Source organism: Galeopterus variegatus, unplaced genomic scaffold, assembly GCF_000696425.1.
Source record: "Galeopterus variegatus unplaced genomic scaffold, G_variegatus-3.0.2 Scaffold11608, whole genome shotgun sequence".
Taxonomy (NCBI): Eukaryota; Metazoa; Chordata; class Mammalia; order Dermoptera; family Cynocephalidae; genus Galeopterus; species Galeopterus variegatus.
Genome location: NW_007737719.1, coordinates 28,236 through 47,033, shown reverse-complemented (window position 1 = coordinate 47,033; position 18,798 = coordinate 28,236). Strand labels below are relative to the sequence as shown.

Genomic DNA, 18,798 nt, shown 5'->3' with positions numbered 1-18,798 from the left:
GTTTCAGAGGCTGGGAAGTCCAACGTCCAGGGAACACATCTGATGAAGGCCTTCTTTGGTGGTGACTCTACAGCAATGCAGGTGTCACATGGCAGGAATGGCTGAATAAGAGAGCTAATTCCTCACTCGCTCTCCTTTTAAAGCCATCAGAACCACACCCATTACTCTATGAATGGATCAATCCATTTACCAGGGCACAGTCCTCACAGAGGACTAATCACCTCTCAAAGGCCCCACCTTTCAATTATCATGATAGGAGATCCAACCCTCTGAACACTGTCACAGTGGGAATTCAGTTTCTATGAGTTTGAGGGAGACATTCAATCCATAGCATTATGCCCCTGACCCCACAAAACTCATGTTATTCTCACAGGTAAATACATTCATTCCATTCCCAAAGTTTTAACTTGTTTTAACTCAAAAGTCCAAAAACCAAAGTCTTATCTGTGAAATAAAACAAATTATTTACTTCAAGATATAATGTTGGGAAAACATAGGGTACAATACTCCCATTCAAAAGGGAGAAATAGGCCAAAAAAAAAAAGGGGTAAAAGGTCCTCAACAAGTCTGAAACCCAGGAGGGCAGGCATCAAATCTTAATCCTGAAGAATATACCTTGACTCCTGGTGAGGTATCCTCTGCATATTGGTATGGGGTTTGGGTCTCCAGGTCTTAAGAAGCCCCACTCAGAGGGCTTTCCTGATCTCAGGCCATGCTTCAGCTCTCCCAGGTTGGTGTTCTGCTCTGGTAGCTCTACAATTCTGGAGTCTTTATGGCAGTGGTCCTGCTTCCACAGCTCCACTAGGCATGGACCCACTGGGGGTTCTCTGCTGCAACTCCAACCCCATGTTTCTGCTCAGCATTGCTCTAAAGCTGTCTGTGGTGACTCTGCCCCTGTGACAGATCTCTTCCTGGGTCTCCAGGCTTTTCCATACATCCTTTGAAATCTTAGTGGCACAGCTCTGGCATTCTACAAGCCTGCAGACTTACCACCACATGGATGCTGCCAAGGTTTCTGGCCTGTGTCTTTTGAGCTGTAGGTTCAGCAGCACCTGTGGCCAGTTTAGTACAGATGGGGCAGCTGGAGCAGCTGGGGTTTGAGAAGCAGCATCCCGAGGAGGACCTGGGAAGTGAGCCTGTGGAGGGTGTTTTGGGCCTGTTCCCCAAAACCATTCTTTCTTTCTAGGCCACTGGGCCAGTGCTGGGAGGTGATATCTCAAAAGATCTCTGAAATGCCCTTGCAATTTTTCTTCCACTCTCTTGATACTCCCTTCCTTCCATACAAATCTCCCTAGCAAATGGTCACTGGTCTACACCCTTGGTTTCCTCTTTCTAACAGACTTTCTCACTTTTTATGTGGCTAGGCTGAGAGTTTTCCAATTTTTACCCTCTACTTCCCTTTTAATTATTAATTCTGCCTTTACTTCATGCCTTTTCTGTCATAATTCAGTGTAGGTTGTTGCAAGTAGCCACATGGCAGCCTGAATGCTTTGCTGCTTAGAAATTTCTTCTATCATATACCCTGGTTCAGCACCCTTAAATTCTACATTCCATAAAACTTTTGAGCATAAACAGAAAACAGACAAGTTCCTTGCAAGTCATAGAAAGGGTGATCTTTGCCCCAGATTCCAATAAGCTCCTTCTCATTTACATCTAAGATCTCCTCAGTATGACCTTTACTGTCCATCTTTCTATCAGCATTCTGCTCACCACCATTTATCCCATGTCTAAAACATCCCAAACTTGCTCTGGTTTTCTTGTCTTCTGAACTTCCACTAGCATCTAGTCTTTTTCTAGCCTGCCCCTCCAAATTCTTCCAGTCTCTGTCCAACACCCAGTTCCAAAGCCGCTTCCAAATTTTCAAGTATTTGTTATGAGCAATACCACACTTCTCTGGTACCAATTTTTTGTATTAGTCCAATTTTGTTGCTTATAACAAAGTACCTGAAACTGGGTAACTTATAAAGAAATAAAATTTATTCCTTGCAGTTTCAGAACTGGGAAGTACAAAGTCCAGGGAACACATCTGTTGAAGGCCTTCTTTGGTGGTGACTCTACAGTGACACAGGGTGTCACATGGCAGGAATTGGTGATCAAGAGAGAACTAACTCCTCATTTGATCTCCTTTTAAAGCTATCAGAACCACAGCATTACTCCATAAATGGATCAATCTATTCACCAGGGCACAGTCCTCAAAATCTAGTCACCTCCCAAAGGCCCCACCTTTCAATTACCATAATCGGATTTTCAGTCCTCTTAAAACTATCACAGTGGGGATTAAGTTTCTATGACTTTGGAGAGACATTCAATTCACAGCAGCTGATATAAACATTAGTATACAGGTATGTATATAGGTTAGTTTTTTGGTTTTTTTTAAAGATTCTTTTATGCCTTGTCTCATAAATAATAATGAAATGAAGACCAACTTTTTCAGTGTACAAAAAGGGGAGGGGTTTCAGATGAATTCTTAGAGAGATGAACTCTTTCAACAAGACATCNCTTCTTCAGAAATATAAATCATGGATTTATTATTGATTGATTGATTGATTTACTTATCTTACTCAATAAATATGTACTGAACACCTACTATGTGCCAGGCACTGTTATAAGCATATATTTTCCATGACATTTTTAGTATATTAGCATCTCATTATTATTGGAACTTTTTTTTTTACAGGAGCCAATTTTACAGCTCGATCCAAGCCATTTGCTGTCATGCCTGTGACTAGGAAGGAGAGCTCAACCATCATTCTGGCTACTTCTCTGAGCTCCATGGTCTCATGGCTGGCTCTCAGCTGTCTGGTGTGCTGCTGGTTTAAAAAAAGCAAAAGGAGAAGTACATAGATTTTTTTTTTTTTAAATAAAAATGTCTGAAAAAAATGCCATCATGTATAATATATTAACAATTCTTTTTCTTTCCCCCAAAGACAAATATTTATGAGCTTCTGCAACATATAAAACTACGTGGAGCCAAATTGTTCAATTAATACTGTAGAGACAAGGATTGCCTAATCTTAAATAATAATTCAATTATTATTTACAAAAAGGGGAGGGGTTTCAGATGAATTCTTAGAGAGATGAACTCTTTCAACAAGACATCCCCTTTTGTCCCATCATCCATAGACAAAGGGGCCCTATCTGCCATTGCTCTTCTACAGTTTTCCAGATAACACAATCCTGTTGGATATTAGAAAGTCTCTTGATGCTGAAGTAGGAGTCCCTGTGCTCCTGTTTTGATGTGTTATGTAACATATTTTAAGTAGATATGTATGTCAGTGAGTAGCTTCACACATTCTAGAGTCGAGAAAATTTTTGTTCTAATTAGTGGAGCATAAGAGTGAATGAAGCTGCAGTTTTGCATTGGTGGAGAAGTTGGGTTTGAAAATAAAAGAAGAGAATTGGAAGAATTCCCCATCAGTAATGCTCTGAATTGGAAAAAAACACTATTATGTGTTACTGTTGGAATACTGCACTTCTTCAGAAATATAAATCATGGATTTATTATTGATTGATTGATTGATTTACTTATCTTAATAAATATGTACTGAACACCTACTATGTGCCAGGCACTGTTATAAGCATATATTTTCCATGACATTTTTAGTATATTAGCATCTCATTATTATTGGAACTTTTTTTTTTACAGGAGCCAATTTTACAGCTCGATCCAAGCCATTTGCTGTCATGCCTGTGACTAGGAAGGAGAGCTCAACCATCATTCTGGCTACTTCTCTGAGCTCCGTGGTCTCATGGCTGGCTCTCAGCTGTCTGGTGTGCTGCTGGTTTAAAAAAAGCAAAAGGAGAAGTACATAGATTTTTTTTTTTAATAAAAATGTCTGAAAAAAATGCCATCATGTATAATATATTAACAATTCTTTTTCTTTCCCCCAAAGACAAATATTTATGAGCTTCTGCAACATATAAAACTACATGGAGCCAAATTAATACTGTAGAGACAAGGATTGCCTAATCTTAAATAATAATAGCAATAGTAATAAAAGCTTGTATTTATTGAATATTCACTATGGACCAGGTTCTAAGTACTTTAGATAAATGAATTTATTTAATCCTCACAACAACCCAGTGAGATAGACACTAAATATTACCCCTCTATATATTATGGATACAGAGAATGAGGCACAGAAAGGGTAAGTAAATTGCCCAAGATCATACAACCACAAAAAACCAAGCAGTTTGGCTCCAGGTCCCACTCTCTGAAACACTGTGTTCCACCGCCAGGTGACCCTGCAAAAGGCAAGTTAAAGAATCAGAGGATGATGTCCTTTTCTCCTTGAAGAGGAAAGAGAGTGCTTGGTTGGTGGTTTTTTTTTTTTTTTTTTCCTAAAAGGGTAGAAATTAAGTATGTTCTTGAACGTTTTCCCAGAAGCAGACTGTTTTTTTTTTTTTTTTTTTTAGGCTGGAGACATGGAGTCATTGAGGGAAAGATGTTCTGTAGAAGAGTCTTCTTTCAATCTTTCTACCCTGTTCTTATAGTGGAGAGAGAGGAGCAGATTGGGCATTGGCAATTTCCTTACTTTACCCATACTCCATGTCCCAGACCATCAAATGAGCAGAAGAAACACTTGTGACACTAGGAAGTACTACAAAACCAAAGTTATAAGCAAGAGTGAATAAAACAGAGCCAACATGAGTAGAGGCAAAGAGAAAAAGTCAAAGAAAAGGAAGAAAAGAGGACGTAGTGTGGTTCCACTACTAGAACATTCACTTGCTTGGATTTCTGAGAGTACTTGGGAAGGGAAGCCCCACTAGATACACACTCTGTGTCTGAGCTGAGCTTCAGTCTGGTACACCTGCCCCTCTCCCTGTCCTGGCATTCTGGGCTGGACAAGCCCCAAGGAAACTCCCTGTCTTTCTCAGGAAGAATGAGATCTCCACCTGATTCTGCCCTGTGTTACTTGTGATTTGTTGAACTGCAGTTTTTTGGTATTTTTTAATCTAACATTTTATCGTGTGTGTGTGTATGTGTGTGTGTAGTGCTTTTTGGTTTGTAAGCAGACTTTCCATAATTTTTTATCTCATGTGAAGTAGGTGATTTGTCATTCTCCATGTTATATCTCAACCCACTAGCCATACAGTAGCCTCTCACTAGGCTTTGCTAACCTCACTTCTTCTGCTTTGTTCTCTCAGCCCTAGAGGTAGCTTCTTCCTACGGTTACTAATATATCTGTTACCTGTGTCCTCTTTCGCTCTTTCAAACTTTCAGTACATGTGGGCACATTTCCCGGTCTTAAATCCCAATATATTCCTGCCTTGACATAGACTCCCAACTATGTTAAACATCAACAATTTTAAAAAAAAGAGATTTGAAGGAAATTCATGAAAAAAATTTACAGTAGTCAACTCTATGAGCAATTTATATTTTCTCCTGTATTTTGTACTTTTAAAATTTCTAAAATTAGCATACATTACTTTCAAATCAGAAAAATAAATTGTTTCCCAACTTCCTAATAGAAGATAATTCTTCAATTCAGCTGTATGCTCTGTCAGCAGTTTTCAAAATTTTGGTGTCAGGACTTTGTTATATTCTCAGTAATTGTTGAGAACTTTCAGAACGTTTGTCTGTGGGTTCTATCCATCAGTATTTCCAAACCAGAAGTTAAAACAGAAAACTTTAAATTTACTTATTAATTTACTTTAAGGTAACAATAATGCATGCATTACATGTAGACATAATTAATATTTTTTGTTTAGAAAAAAGCTGTTTCCGGGCTGGCCCGGTGGCGCACTCGGTAGAGTGGGGCACTTGGGAGTGCGGCAGCGCTCCCGCCGAGGGTTCGGATCCCATATAGAGACCCGTCAGCTCACTGGTTGAGCGCGGTGCGGACACGACACCGAGGGTTGCTATCCCATTACCAGTCACGAAAAAAGACAAAAAAAAAAAAAAAAGCTGTTTCCAAAAAAAAAAAAAAAAAAATGTAGTGAAAAAGAGTGGCATTTTTACCAACCTTTTTAATGTTTGCCCTAACAGAAGTCAGCTGGAATCTCTTAGCAGCTTTCTGCATTCAGTCTGTTGGAAAGTATTGTTTTGGCTGAAGTATATAAAGAAAATCCAGCCTTACACAGATATATATTTGTAATAGAAAAGGGAAGTGTGTTTTAATAGTCTTCATAGATATTCTTTGATACTGCACCCAGACCTGACAAGAGGTGCTTGCTTAAAGGTTCATGTCAACGTCCTTTGGTATTCTGTTGCATGAAAACTCACTATTTATCTTGTACTTTGAATAGAGCTTTTACCCATGCAAGATTTTGAAATATTATGCTCTGGCCATTTGAAAAATACTGTTTTACTGAGTTATGCACATCTTCTGAATGTTGATATATTTTATTGTAGAATTCAAAAAGTCACATTTGTTAATATCAACATGAATCTTTTAGAATTGGAGATCTGTGAAGCTTATGGTAGATGACACAAGTTTTCCAAAATTCTAAATTTCCCACGAAAGCTTGAATTTTATCACTGGCAACATACACTGTAAGTGGTTTCTTTGTTAAAAGCTCACTTTATTCATTCAAAAAATCTGCCAAAAACCCAAGTATAAATAACCATAACTTATTTCTCATTCTTTTAAGTTTTTTCAAGTAAAAATGGTGTTTCATAAAAAAAAAATCATCTAGTTCAGTTCAAAATTGAATTTTTTTCAGTTTTATTACAAAATTGCTTTTCCTTGAGAAAAATCATTATATATATTTTTAATATAATTAATTTCCTTTACTGCTTCATCAAAGACATTCTTACATGAAACAAGATTGGGGGTTTTTTTGGTTGTTTGTTTTTTGCTGTTGTGTTTTGTTCTACTGCAATTTCATCTTAGGGTATATCCTTCTTGATCACACCCATCCAAATCCAAAAATATCTACTTTCTCCCCCACAATTATCTCTTTTTCATGCCAATTCATGGTATTACCTGATGTTATATGACAAATGTATTTGTTTATTTTCTGCCATCCAACTAGAATAAGAGCTGTATAAGGACAAGGACCAGGTCTTTCTTCCTCACCATAGTCTTCCCAGTACCTAGCATGAAGAGTGTAAATATATTTTTGACAAATGCATTTATTAAATAAATGAATAGCAGGTAAAGTATCTCTTCAGTCAAGGATAGACTGAAAATATGAAGACTTCAATCTATAGCACACATCTGCTTGAATTCTTTGGATTGCACTGATGTCAATTTCCTGGTTTTGATTTCATACTACAGTTACATAGGTTGCCAACCATGGAGGAGGCTGGGTGAAGGCACATGTGTCCTCCCTGAACATTTCTGGGTGACTTGCTGTAAATCTATAATTATTTAAAAATAAAAGCTTAAAAAATATTGTAGCATTCTGTTACTAACTAACCATCTTCATCCAAGAGAAATATGATGAGCCACAAATGCAATGCACGTATGTAATTCTCTAGAAGCTATTTAACTCAATATATCACAAATATTATTTCAATATGTAATGAATATATAAAAATTAGGTATTTTACATTTTTCAGAAGCAGGTGTGCATTTTATACTTACAACACATCTAAATTTAAACTAGTCACATTCCAAGCGTTCAGTAGCCACATGTGACTGCAATACAATACAGTTTTATAATGTAGAGTTGTTGGCTGATGTGTGGAACTTTATTTCATTATTTCTTAAGATCTATATTATATGCAGTCTATTGCATGTATATTACAATGAAGGGAAACACCTTAATAAAGTTCCACTTACAAATAAAAATGTTCTTTTTATCTGAAAACACAAAAAACACTCATTTTTTTTCATTAATGCAGAAACAAAACCTGAAGAGATTCCTGAATCCCAGACTGATGATCAAAAGAATCACATTCACATCCCATCCAAACGCCGAAGATCACAAACAGAGACTGAAAAAGAAGACACCACGATAGGAGAAGGTAAGCTTGGAGGGTGGGGATGAGTTGCACAGGAGAGACCCATTGTGGATAAAATGTAGCCTCCCCTCCTCCTGGTTGTCAGTTTCTGAAGCAATTTAGTTTATAGCCACTTCTTTAGCCTTTGTTATTTTTTGTCAAGGAAATTATACCCCAGCACAGGAATATACAGGTCCAGTTGACAAAGTCAGCTATTAACTAGTTACTTAAATTGACATGTATATATTTTTTCTTAGTAGAAGATTATTGGTTTAACATTTGAGTTTGTTACATAGACAAAAGGGGAAAACAGAGTATAGGCATGTAATCTTTCTGTTAGCTATTGCAAAGCTGCCAATTTGGCAACATCATTGAATTTGGGAAAGAAGAGAGTATAGTTGCCAAATACCAACTATGCAAATTAGATTGAGTACAGAACCTTCAAGAAATGAGCAGCTTTGTTAAGCTCTGCTTTGTTGTTTAGTCTTACTTGTAGCAATATGTATTATTGCCCACATTGTCCATTATGCCAGATGACTTTACTTGTTATATTGTTAAATCGCCCTTGGAATTGGTGCCAAGCAGAGAAAAGATAAACATTTTCCTCAGACTAATACCTTGCTCTTGTCCTACAAAGAATGCAGAAAAGAGGAAGACAGAGGGCAAAACACAAGATAGCTTTACCAAGTATGGATATGATACATGACAAATATTCAGATAATTTCCGTGGGTCTGAAGCATTTAAAAACATATGCTCTAAAGAGAATGTTCCTATTTCTTCTGAGTCCGTGATCATATTTTCTGCTTGAAAAGTAATACCAGCCTTACTGGTTCTGAGTGCATGTTTAACCAAAAAATAGCTGTCCAATGTTGTTCTGCCTCTAAATAGTTTAGTGAGCTCTGGTATGTGTGCATGCACATGTGTGTAGCAGTTTATTTGCCTGTTTGTACTTTTTTTTCTATGGAGAAAATAAAAGGTTTTTGAAAAACCTTTTTTTGAACTAATTAGCAAGCCATGCTCTGGCTCCTGGACCTACACCAAAAGGTGGTAGGGGGTGTGGGGCAAGGTGGGGGTGGGGGTGATGAAAAGAATGGAGACAGAGAGAAGAAGACAGGCACTCTTTCCAAGACCATTTTAATTTTGGTTTCTAGAACCCTCTGTCCATATTATTGCATATAATCTTAGGACAGGTGTCTGAAAACTGCCGTGTGGATCAGCTCTTGGTGTTCAGCTGCATTCTTGAGCAAATGGCAGATGTGATGCTAATCTCTCCTCTAATCTAATATGACTATCTCCATGAATCTCAGTTACTCTGCTTAAATTCACTACGTTAAACAGTCCACAATGCCTGGGTGTTTTATTAAGGAACATTTTTTATGTGGTGGCTTATTAATAAATTATCAGGAATGAGACAAGGGGCAGAGCTCCTGTGGAAGGGTTTAGATTGAAGAGATGGGAGCATCAAAGAGGCCATTTTATTAGGACATCCAAGTTAAAAATAGAAAGATGTGTTATTCGAATCCTCCCCTGGGGATTGTAGAGGATTTGTTTCCTATCTTCTAAGCTTTGTCCAAATCTTAAGACCATCGTTCCCAAGGCAAGTAATGAGGCATCTCCTTTTCTTTGGAAATTATTACCAGCTACAAAACACCTAATTATTGCCAGCTAAAAATAAATTTGATTTTATTCCATTATTTCCATGGCTCTTTAGCCTCCCCTTTTCCCTTTGTGTTTTTAACATTCCAACATTTGCTGATAAAGTGATCAGCTGTCTCTCCCATTGGCACTTTGTCTTTACTAAGTGCTACCATAGCCCTTAAGATAATTTAGCTGGTGCAACTGAGCATTCCCACTAGATTCCGTTTGTAAACTCACCATGTTACAACTTTTACCAAAAATCACATGGATGCAATAAGGGTGCTAGAGAGTCGTGATGGGTAAGAAGGGAATAAAGCATCTATCCCTTATATTTTACCATTGTTAAGATTTTTGAGCCATCTTTTTTTTTTTTTTTTTTTTTTTTTACAATTGTTTTATGGCAATCCTCAAAAAACTGCACATTTCATTCTCTCTAGTTTGCTAAAAATTTCCAGTTTCTTGAATAGACTTTCAGCCTAGGTGACAATCCACTTTCTTGTCTCACTCACTTTTTTTTTTTTGGCCATAAAACAAGTCTTAATACATTTTAAAAAACTAAGATGATAGAAAATATGTTCACTGACCACAATAACAGAAGGAAATTTAGAAAATTCACAAATATATGGAAATTAAACAACACTCTCCTAAATAATGTGTAAAAAGAAAAACCATAGGGAAATCAGGGAGTACTTTGAGATAAAAATAGATGTCCTCTTCTTTTTCTGGTCCCACTGCTGACTCCCCTTGTGTCAATGCAGCTGAGTGTCTGGCGGGCACCTGCATAGTGGCTGTGGCTACTGCTGTGGAATCGAGCTGCTTTGGGGGCAGCCGTGGCCTTGGCAGTGGCTGTGCTGGGCCACCTGTATGGAAGTGGTGTTTTCAGTGTGTTCCTTGCCTGATTGCAGGTGTGGGGTGAAGCCCTTGGCTCCTGCCTCAGGACCCCGAATGTGCTCTGTTGCTTACCTGGTTATGGGCGTAGGGGGTGGCCTCAGCCATCTTTTGAAATATTGTCTGCTCATGTCACTCTGCTACTTATAAGATTTAATTATTTCCCATTGTCAGAGAGTCAGGAAAATGTGACAGTTAAGAGCATGGAACCCACGAGTCACCCATGCTCTCCTGTTAACTGACTTTGTAGCCTCAAGCAAGACAATCAACCTCTCTGTGACTTTCAGTTTTCTCATTGCTTCAATTGCCATAATAGTATTGCCCACACTTAGGGCTGTTGTACAGATTAAGTAAATTAATATTAGTAAAGAGTGCAGAAGAATTCCTAGCACATGGTGTGTGCTATACATATGTTAGTTACCATTGGTTTTTCTTGCTGTTTAAGACGCAAAGCCCTCCAAGACTTGACTCTGTCCTGTCTTTCTGACCTTGTATGTTGGATTTCACCCTCCTGCCCCTGCACACTCTCACCACACTCGCTCACTCACCCCAGGACTTGTCTCACATCTTCCTACTCATTTTCTTGCACAGTTTCTCCCAATTGGATTGCTTTCCTTTACCTGTTAACATCTCCCTAAGCTTTAAGCACTAGCTGAGATGTGTTTTTCTATGTAAAGCTTTCCCCAGTCCCTTTCTCCTTAGTTAAAATGAATATTTTCCTCACTGGGTTTGAAGAATACTGAATGTGTGCATCTACATTAGCACATATAGTCTTTGGAATTCATTGTACTAGTATAGATGACTCTCGGTTCCCATAAGCTGGTGGTTCTCAACCAGTGCAATTTTGCTCCCCAGGTAGAGTCATAACTCATCCTGGTTTGCTCAGAATTGTCCCAGTTTTAAAACTGAAAGTCTTGTGTCCCAGGAATTTCCTCAGGTCCCAACAAACTGGTACAGTTGGTCACCCTATCTCCAGAGGACATTTGCAATGTCTTGAGGCATTCATGTTGCCACAGCTTGGGAGAGGGGGAGTACTACTGGCATCTAGTGAGTAGAGATCAGGGATGCTGTAAACATCTTACAGTAGACAAGACCACCCCCACAACAAAGATTATCTAGCTCAAAACATTGATAAGGCCAAGGATGAGAAACCCTGGCTCTTCCTCATCTTTCTAACATTTAGATGAAAGCCTGCTGGAAAGACTTAATAAACATAATTAGATTTTATCTCTCAATAAATATTAAATAAGTACTTACTTATCTCCTGATATATATATATGTATATATAGTTACAAAGAGATGATATTTGGTCCCCTATCTTTTATGAATTTCCAATATGGTTGGGACATAAGAATAATATTTTGGGAGAAATTAGAATGATTCAAGGCAATAAACAATTAAATATGAAGCAAACACAACAAACAGTATGTATTTGAAGAATTTAAATATGGGTGAGAATGCTAAAGGAAAGAAAGAATATCATTATCCTAAGTTACATGTTTAGCCCCTCTAGCTCCTAAATCATATCACACTGTTTCAAATCCCATTTTCAAGGGTTTTGTTGCCCAGTTTGCACAAACTCAGGTTTGTTTAAATGCCAGGGAAGAAGTCCTGTTTTGCTGTGTCAAAGCTCAATTTTGCATCATTCCTTTTCACCTGTTCTCTGGTTCCCCTAAACTGGTCAATAGCTCCCAAATCTCCCAAGCAAGACCCCTCAGAGTTACCTTTAACTCCTAGTTCTCCCTTTGCCACTCCGTCCTCTTGCTTGCCGAGGTTTATCTCTTCTACCTCTTCCATGTCTTTGGTTTTCCTCTCTCCCACTCTCCACTCCATTTCACAGATATGTCTTCAGGTTAGTGTCATTTAACACACTCCTTCTTGGAGCCTACTCCCCCACTCCCTGTCCCTTTTCCCTCTATACACAACATAGGCCTCCCCATTTCAAATGTCCTTCTCTAATGTATCCACATACCCAAAGTCTCCATTTCTACAAATCCAGGATCGAATACGTTTTCTCTTTTTCAAATTCCCTTATCTAGAAGGAGTAGTTCCCTTCTCTCAATTTTTATAATACTTCCCTCTTGTTCACTTAACACCTTTTGTATGTGATATTTATTCATGTTCATCTGATCCAGATCCATTGGTATGAATTCTCTATCTTTTCTAATTCCAGCAGTACTTTTACCATAGAGGTTTAGGATATTAGACCACTGATAACTATTATTGAGTGAATGATGAAGACAGAGATGAAATGGTCCCCCTCCTTTCCATTATCCCTTTCCAGAGACCTATGGATTCCAAAAGTTATTACAACTGCTGAAGAAAAAGGCCCTCACCTCTTCTAAAAGAGATGTAGAAAGTTTATCCAGGTTCACAAAATTAACAACATCTTTTGTTTCCAAACAATGGGCGTATGTGACTGCTTGCTTTTAGGCAATGATTTCTGCTGACCACTTCAGCTTCCTCTTCCAATTTCCTTGCCATCACCTTTGTCTTTGAAGGACAGCCACTGCTACAGACCTTGCTGCTGCCTTCTCCAAATTGTGCACAGATATTTGCCTGGCACTGCCCACTTTTCTTGTAGAATTCATGCAACCAATGGTGGGAATAGAAATTGACACATAAAAAAGGCTGGCTGTTATGCACATGTGACTATGAACATCAACTTCAGAGATTTCTATCTCTTCCACTTGAGAGAACTATTGACTATAAATGGTATGATTTGTGAATATAAAATAAAAAGCACTGTTCTAAGTACAAATCTGTAAGAATGACAGGGAGAGGGGAGCAGAGGGATGGCCTGAAGATGTCTGGAAGCAGTGAAGAGCAAAACAGCTGAGGATTAGAAATTGCACCAAATTTCCAGGCAAGTAAAACTGTATTTGGAAATCATTAATAAATAGCATGTTCATGTCACATAAAAAAATGTGAGCATCCCCTACTTTAAAAACATAAATAAAATCTAGCACTTATTCCATAAGAAAACTTAAAAAAAATCAGGAATATCAGCATGCCCACTAAATAAGATGAAGAGTTCCAGTGCTATTTGCATCCAAGATCCAGTATCACATTCGATAATGAAATATTAGAGAAATTCCTATTCACATGGGGAGAAAACACTTAACTCATTCTTACCATAATTTTATAACATATATTTTGGAATCCTAAGAAATGCAGCCAGGTATAAAACAAAATTAAGAGGACAATGTTGGAGATGGTTTGCAGATATAATTTAATGTTAATTTAAAAATTTCAACTATTAATTTCTGTAATTTATAAATAACTTGAGGAGTAACTTACTCAAATATAATTTTAACCTACAAAAAATAATATATAACCCAATGGTATACACTTAGAAAATATAGTGAACTATACCACAGTGACCAAGGGATATGCTGTCTTGGAAAAAAATCTTAAGAAGATATATGTTGAACTTATATACTGAATAATCTAAAAAAACTTAAGTACATAGGGAATTACAACATATTTCTAATTAGGTTTATTAATATTGCAAAGACCTCAGTTATTCCCAAATTAACAGGTTAAATGCAATTCCAATCATTTTATACAGAGTAGAACAGCATAGGATGATTCTAACGTTCATCGGAAAACACAGACTAATGGTACAAACCAGTTTTCTAAAAGAAATAGATTTTATGGCAGTTGGAATAGGTAGCTGTATCAGAGAGATAATATTTATTACTATTCTTAAGACAATGCGATACTGACACAAGAATGTATGGGCACGTTAGAGGAAATAGCCCCAATTAGATAGATATGGACATATCTATATAGGTGTAGATATAAACATTATAAAATATATGTATCCATGTAATATATGATAAAAGAGGAAATGAAAATAAAGGAAAACAAAATCTAAATGGGGCCAATAAATTTGACTGTTTTGAACATTTATCCATCTGAAGTCACACTTCAAAAAGTACACAAAAGCAAATTTTTGATGGATTAATGAGTTAAATTAGGTTTACTAAAATACATTCATTGCTACAGGATCACAAAAACAATAAAATGGAGATCACTTATGATAAAATGTGTGTTTAGTTCCACATTATATTTTTATATTTCACTAATTTTCATACCTTCCTGATTTGTCATTTGTCCCAACAAGCATTGCTTGTTAAAAATAAATAATATTTTTTTACTTAAAGGAACAAATAATCTAGACAGGACATGGCAATAATAATGTTAATTATTGCATATACATTCTCCAAATGTGGGTAGGACTATTACCCTTACTGACAAATGAGAAACCAAAGTGGCCTATGTTCTTTCTGTTGGCTGATCAGTTGTCCATCTCTCTGCTTCAGAACCTGTTCAGGCTCAAAGGTCCAAATAATTATATGGAGCTTTCTGTACTGAATCTAGGCCATCTAACACTGAATACTGCACACAGAACTGGGCTGGGAAAATATGAATGGGGTGGAAGGAGGTGTGTGTGGGGGAGGGGAGATTCATTGTTAATGTTCTCATTGCAAAAGAAGCCAGTGACTGGTACCCACACGAATTTTAAAAATCACAGGCACAGCATATATTTGTTGCTCAAGAAAGTTTTGGAAGCCAGCAGAGGTTAAGGATAGCTGGAAGAGTTATAGCTGACTGTGGGTGGACCTGGAAGGACCCCCAAACCAATGAGTTCTCCTTTTTGTGGAGAAAGGATATATGTTCCCCACGTTTTATCCCATTCTCCCTAATACTTGATCAAATCCACCAGTGGGACTTGAAGAGGCATGGAGGGGCAATTTGAAATCCCATCTTTCCATTTTAATGGGGACTCATCAACAAGGAGGAGGTAGAAAGGAGGCTTGCCAATTCATGTGTTTTGATGCTCACTATCCTTCCTTCGCTAAAACCCAAACATTCAGCTGAATGCCTTAGGAAACATATCTGCTATAAATTCATTTTTTATCTAATTTGTCTGAGATCTAAGCTTCCTGTGGAGGTCCGAGATCAAAGGATCTGATTCTTTCTGATGTCGGCACTGACATATAATGTGTGCTGACTTAGTTCTGTCTATAACCTCACAGTGGGAGGGGGCCAGCCTCCCTGGGCACCTTTACACAGGGAACTTTCATTTCAGCTGGGGAGTCTGACAGGTATGTTGCTGATTGGAGCTGCCATGTAAATAATTCATGGGCGATTTTTAAATGTTTTTGGGTCTGCAAAGGAAATCTATGCTTGTGTTAGTCTTTTATGAATAGATGCAGACGTGAAGAACAAGGGGGAACAGATTTCCAGTGAAGGTCTCTCAAAAACAGGATAACAATATCTTCAATGGATTGAAAATAGGTGACTTGCAGTGTCTGATTCCTCTTATATAAAATGCTATTGGTTTTACCAAGGGATGAAAATTCAAAGCCTTTTTTCTTTTTTAAGTTTGCTTCTACCTAACAATTTATTATTCTTGTTTTTTGGTTATTTGCTGATCCTGATAAACTATGTCTTTTCCTCCCAGTGAGAGGAGTAATTATGGAGATAATACCAAGCGCAGTGCTTGGCATAGGACTGGGCATAATGAGGGAACGAGGTTGATGGCACAAAAAACTGCTTTCCCTGAAGGAACTCAAAGTCCTACGAAGAAGATGAGGAAAGGTGACCAATAATAGAAGCAGCTGCTCAGGTCATACGAGAAACTCCCGTCAACAAGTATTGAGGCATAAATCAGTGTAGTTTGAGCTGTCAAGAAACACTTCTGGAAGGAGTCACAGATCCCATAGGAAAACTTAGGGTAACCTGAAAGTTCTCAGAGCTTTAAGCAAGAGAATCATTCCTTAGTTAGGTGGCTGTGTCAGATACATGCTCGGCAAAAGGACTGTGGAAAAGGAGAAAAGATATGAATAACATGGGTTTATCAGAACATTAACCAATGTATCATGGAAACGACATGAACGGCATGATTACTTTATCTCATTTTACTGTTCTAAATCAAAAGCATTTTACATATATTTATATAACTTCATTCTCTTATTCTCAACACACTTTCCATCCATAGTTAGATTAAATTGAAGTAGGAAATTGGTACATTTTACCCTAATATTGTCCTTTTTATAGTATAATATAGACATGATTACTGTCTCCTAACACAAACGAAAACAGTTCTCAATAAACGGAGGAACATAATATGCAGATTAATAAATTAGCATCTGCATTTTATATACATATTGTATATACACATTTAATATACAATGAAAAAGGTGGTGAGGTGTGAGAAAAGCAGAAACAGTAAATGTAGATGACAATATTGCCACCTACCCCCCAGGGTTTCAGGACAGGTCTCAACCTTTTTTTCACTGTAAGGCACATGAAAGGTGACATACTCTCATGCGTGTATCCAACCAAAAATCAACTGATTACTAATGTTATACTCTTCTGTGTTAATTTTCAATTCTTTTTAATGGTAAAATAAAATATAAATGAAATGTCATGTGAAGAAAACAATAATTAAAACAGATTGCTAAAATAAAATACATTCCAGTAAATTGCTAAGTAGCACCTGAGAAATGATAAAATTATACAACTGAAGCCCAGAGAAACTAAGTGACAGGATGAAAGTCACAAAGCCAGCCAGCAGAAGAAGGGGAACTTGAACTCTGATTTTTCTGCTCAAGTCCAGTGTGCCTTCTCTCCTCCTATTACACAATCTTACATGTACACACTCATACAGATACATGTTTATTATTTATATTATCTCTACATATGTTTACATTCATGTTTTTATAAAATTAAAGATATTTAAATTGTGAATTTGGCATAAAAGCCAAAGTATTAGATAAGACTGATTTTTAGAGTTCACATTTCTTAGTACAGTTGTGAGTTGGCCCATTGCTAGGGCCTGATCATAGTCCAGTTTTTATATTTAAGCCTTCTGCTTCCAGTGAAAAATTCCTGTTAACTTATCAACATCATAAAAGTGTTTTTCTGGGAAGCAGAATTATCAAAGTTTTATTAGATATTTAGTATTAACAACAAATTGAGAATGAGATACAGTGTTTTTTTACATTTTTATTTTTATGTTTAAGGAAAAATATATTTCCAAAGATATTTGGAAATCAATAAGCTGATATAATTCAGACTTTTATTATTTGACAATATCTTGCCAGGGGTGCTAACTATGCAAAATGTGTAGTCAACTGATTGAAAACTTCACCCATTTTTTTTCTCCGGCTTCTTTTTTCCACAGATATGAGGATGAAAGTCATGCTGGGCAAGCTGCACCAGCTCCCCCAGCAGTCATTGAACGGAGTGTCCAGAAGGAAGGTTAGCCGCTGTGCTGTCCCAGGGGAAGAGGCTGCGGCTCCTGCTCCCATTATTACCAGCGTCACCTCTCATGGGCACACCTGCACTCCAGCCTCTCCTGCTCGACAGGTGTACCTGCAGGAGACTGGGAACTGGAAGGAGGCCCAAGAGCAGTTGCTCAGATACCAGCTGGCAGGCCAAGATCAGCTGCTGCTGCTATGCCCAGACCTCAGACCAGAAAGGCAGCAGTCACAGGGGCAGAGCCAGCTGAACAAGGAAAGTGGCAGCGTGGGACTTTCTCAGAAGAAAGCCTCCTGTGGTGCCACCGAGGCTTTCTGCCTTCATTCAGTACACCCAGAAACTATTTAGGAGCAGCTGTGATCAAGGGGAAGTGGTGTGGGCATTTGGTCTGAAAGGAAGAATGTTCAAATATTTCTGGATAATCAGCAGGGGAGGTGATGACCGACCTGCAGGGACAACTAAGAAGGAAGAATGTGAATTCTGAATCCCCTTTTCTACTTTAAAATGGAAGACAGCCATATAAATGCTTGCAGACTTAAACAGTGTCTGATATGTCTTTTGAATCTATCACTGATCCTAGCCCAATGCCAGGCAAATAACAGGTTCTGAAACAGTTGTTAATTTTTTACTTGTTTTTAACTTAAGTCAGTTTATTCCTGTTTTGTCAACCAAATAATGGTGTAATACTGACTTATACCAGTAGGGGTTGTTATTAAGCTTCCTTTAGTATGACCACCCACAATGCTCTGGGCTTCTCTTCTGGAAGGGATCATGAAAAGGCCTGGTCGACTGCTTTTTATTCTGCAGTGCGGTGTTACAGAAAACCACTCCTTTATCTTGTAGGAACCTCACAAGGACAGAGGTTGTGGCTCCTGTTCCCTGATCTGTCAGAGCTTACCTTCCAAAAGGCAACTTTCTGGTTTTTTACAAGTGGATTTTATTTCATGGTTTAAATTCAATCATTATTGGGAGCCCACAGTAGTACAAGCACATCATGCACCTCATGAGTATTTACACATGGAAATTTATATTCTCATGGGCTTTGTTGAGATTTTAGTTAAGAACAAAGATGTGAAAATATCAAGTCTGGAGAAGGAAATATCCA

At 37.7% G+C, this 18,798-nt stretch overlaps 1 protein-coding gene across 1 annotated transcript; it reads left to right on the top strand.

Annotated features, from left to right (window-relative positions):
* The first annotated feature begins 1,072 nt into the window (after nt 1-1,072).
* On the top strand, nt 1,073-18,233 carry LOC103610694 (fibrocystin-like). The gene is made up of 4 exons (XM_008594806.1): nt 1,073-1,130; nt 3,647-3,805; nt 7,793-7,915; nt 17,617-18,233. Exons 1-4 carry the CDS (start codon nt 1,073-1,075, stop codon nt 18,039-18,041), a joined length of 765 nt encoding a protein of 254 aa, XP_008593028.1. The 3' UTR covers nt 18,042-18,233.
* The last annotated feature ends 565 nt before the right edge of the window (nt 18,234-18,798 follow it).

Bases quoted from the DNA above. Each gene is read 5' to 3' on its own strand.
- LOC103610694 (XM_008594806.1), top strand. From the start codon at position 1,073: ATGGGGCAGCTGGAGCAGCTGGGGTTTGAGAAGCAGCATCCCGAGGAG. The intron at 3,806-7,792 runs GTACATAGATTT...TCATTAATGCAG, and splicing joins TAAAAAAAGCAAAAGGAGAA to AAACAAAACCTGAAGAGATT. The intron at 7,916-17,616 runs GTAAGCTTGGAG...TTTTTTCCACAG, and splicing joins AGACACCACGATAGGAGAAG to ATATGAGGATGAAAGTCATG.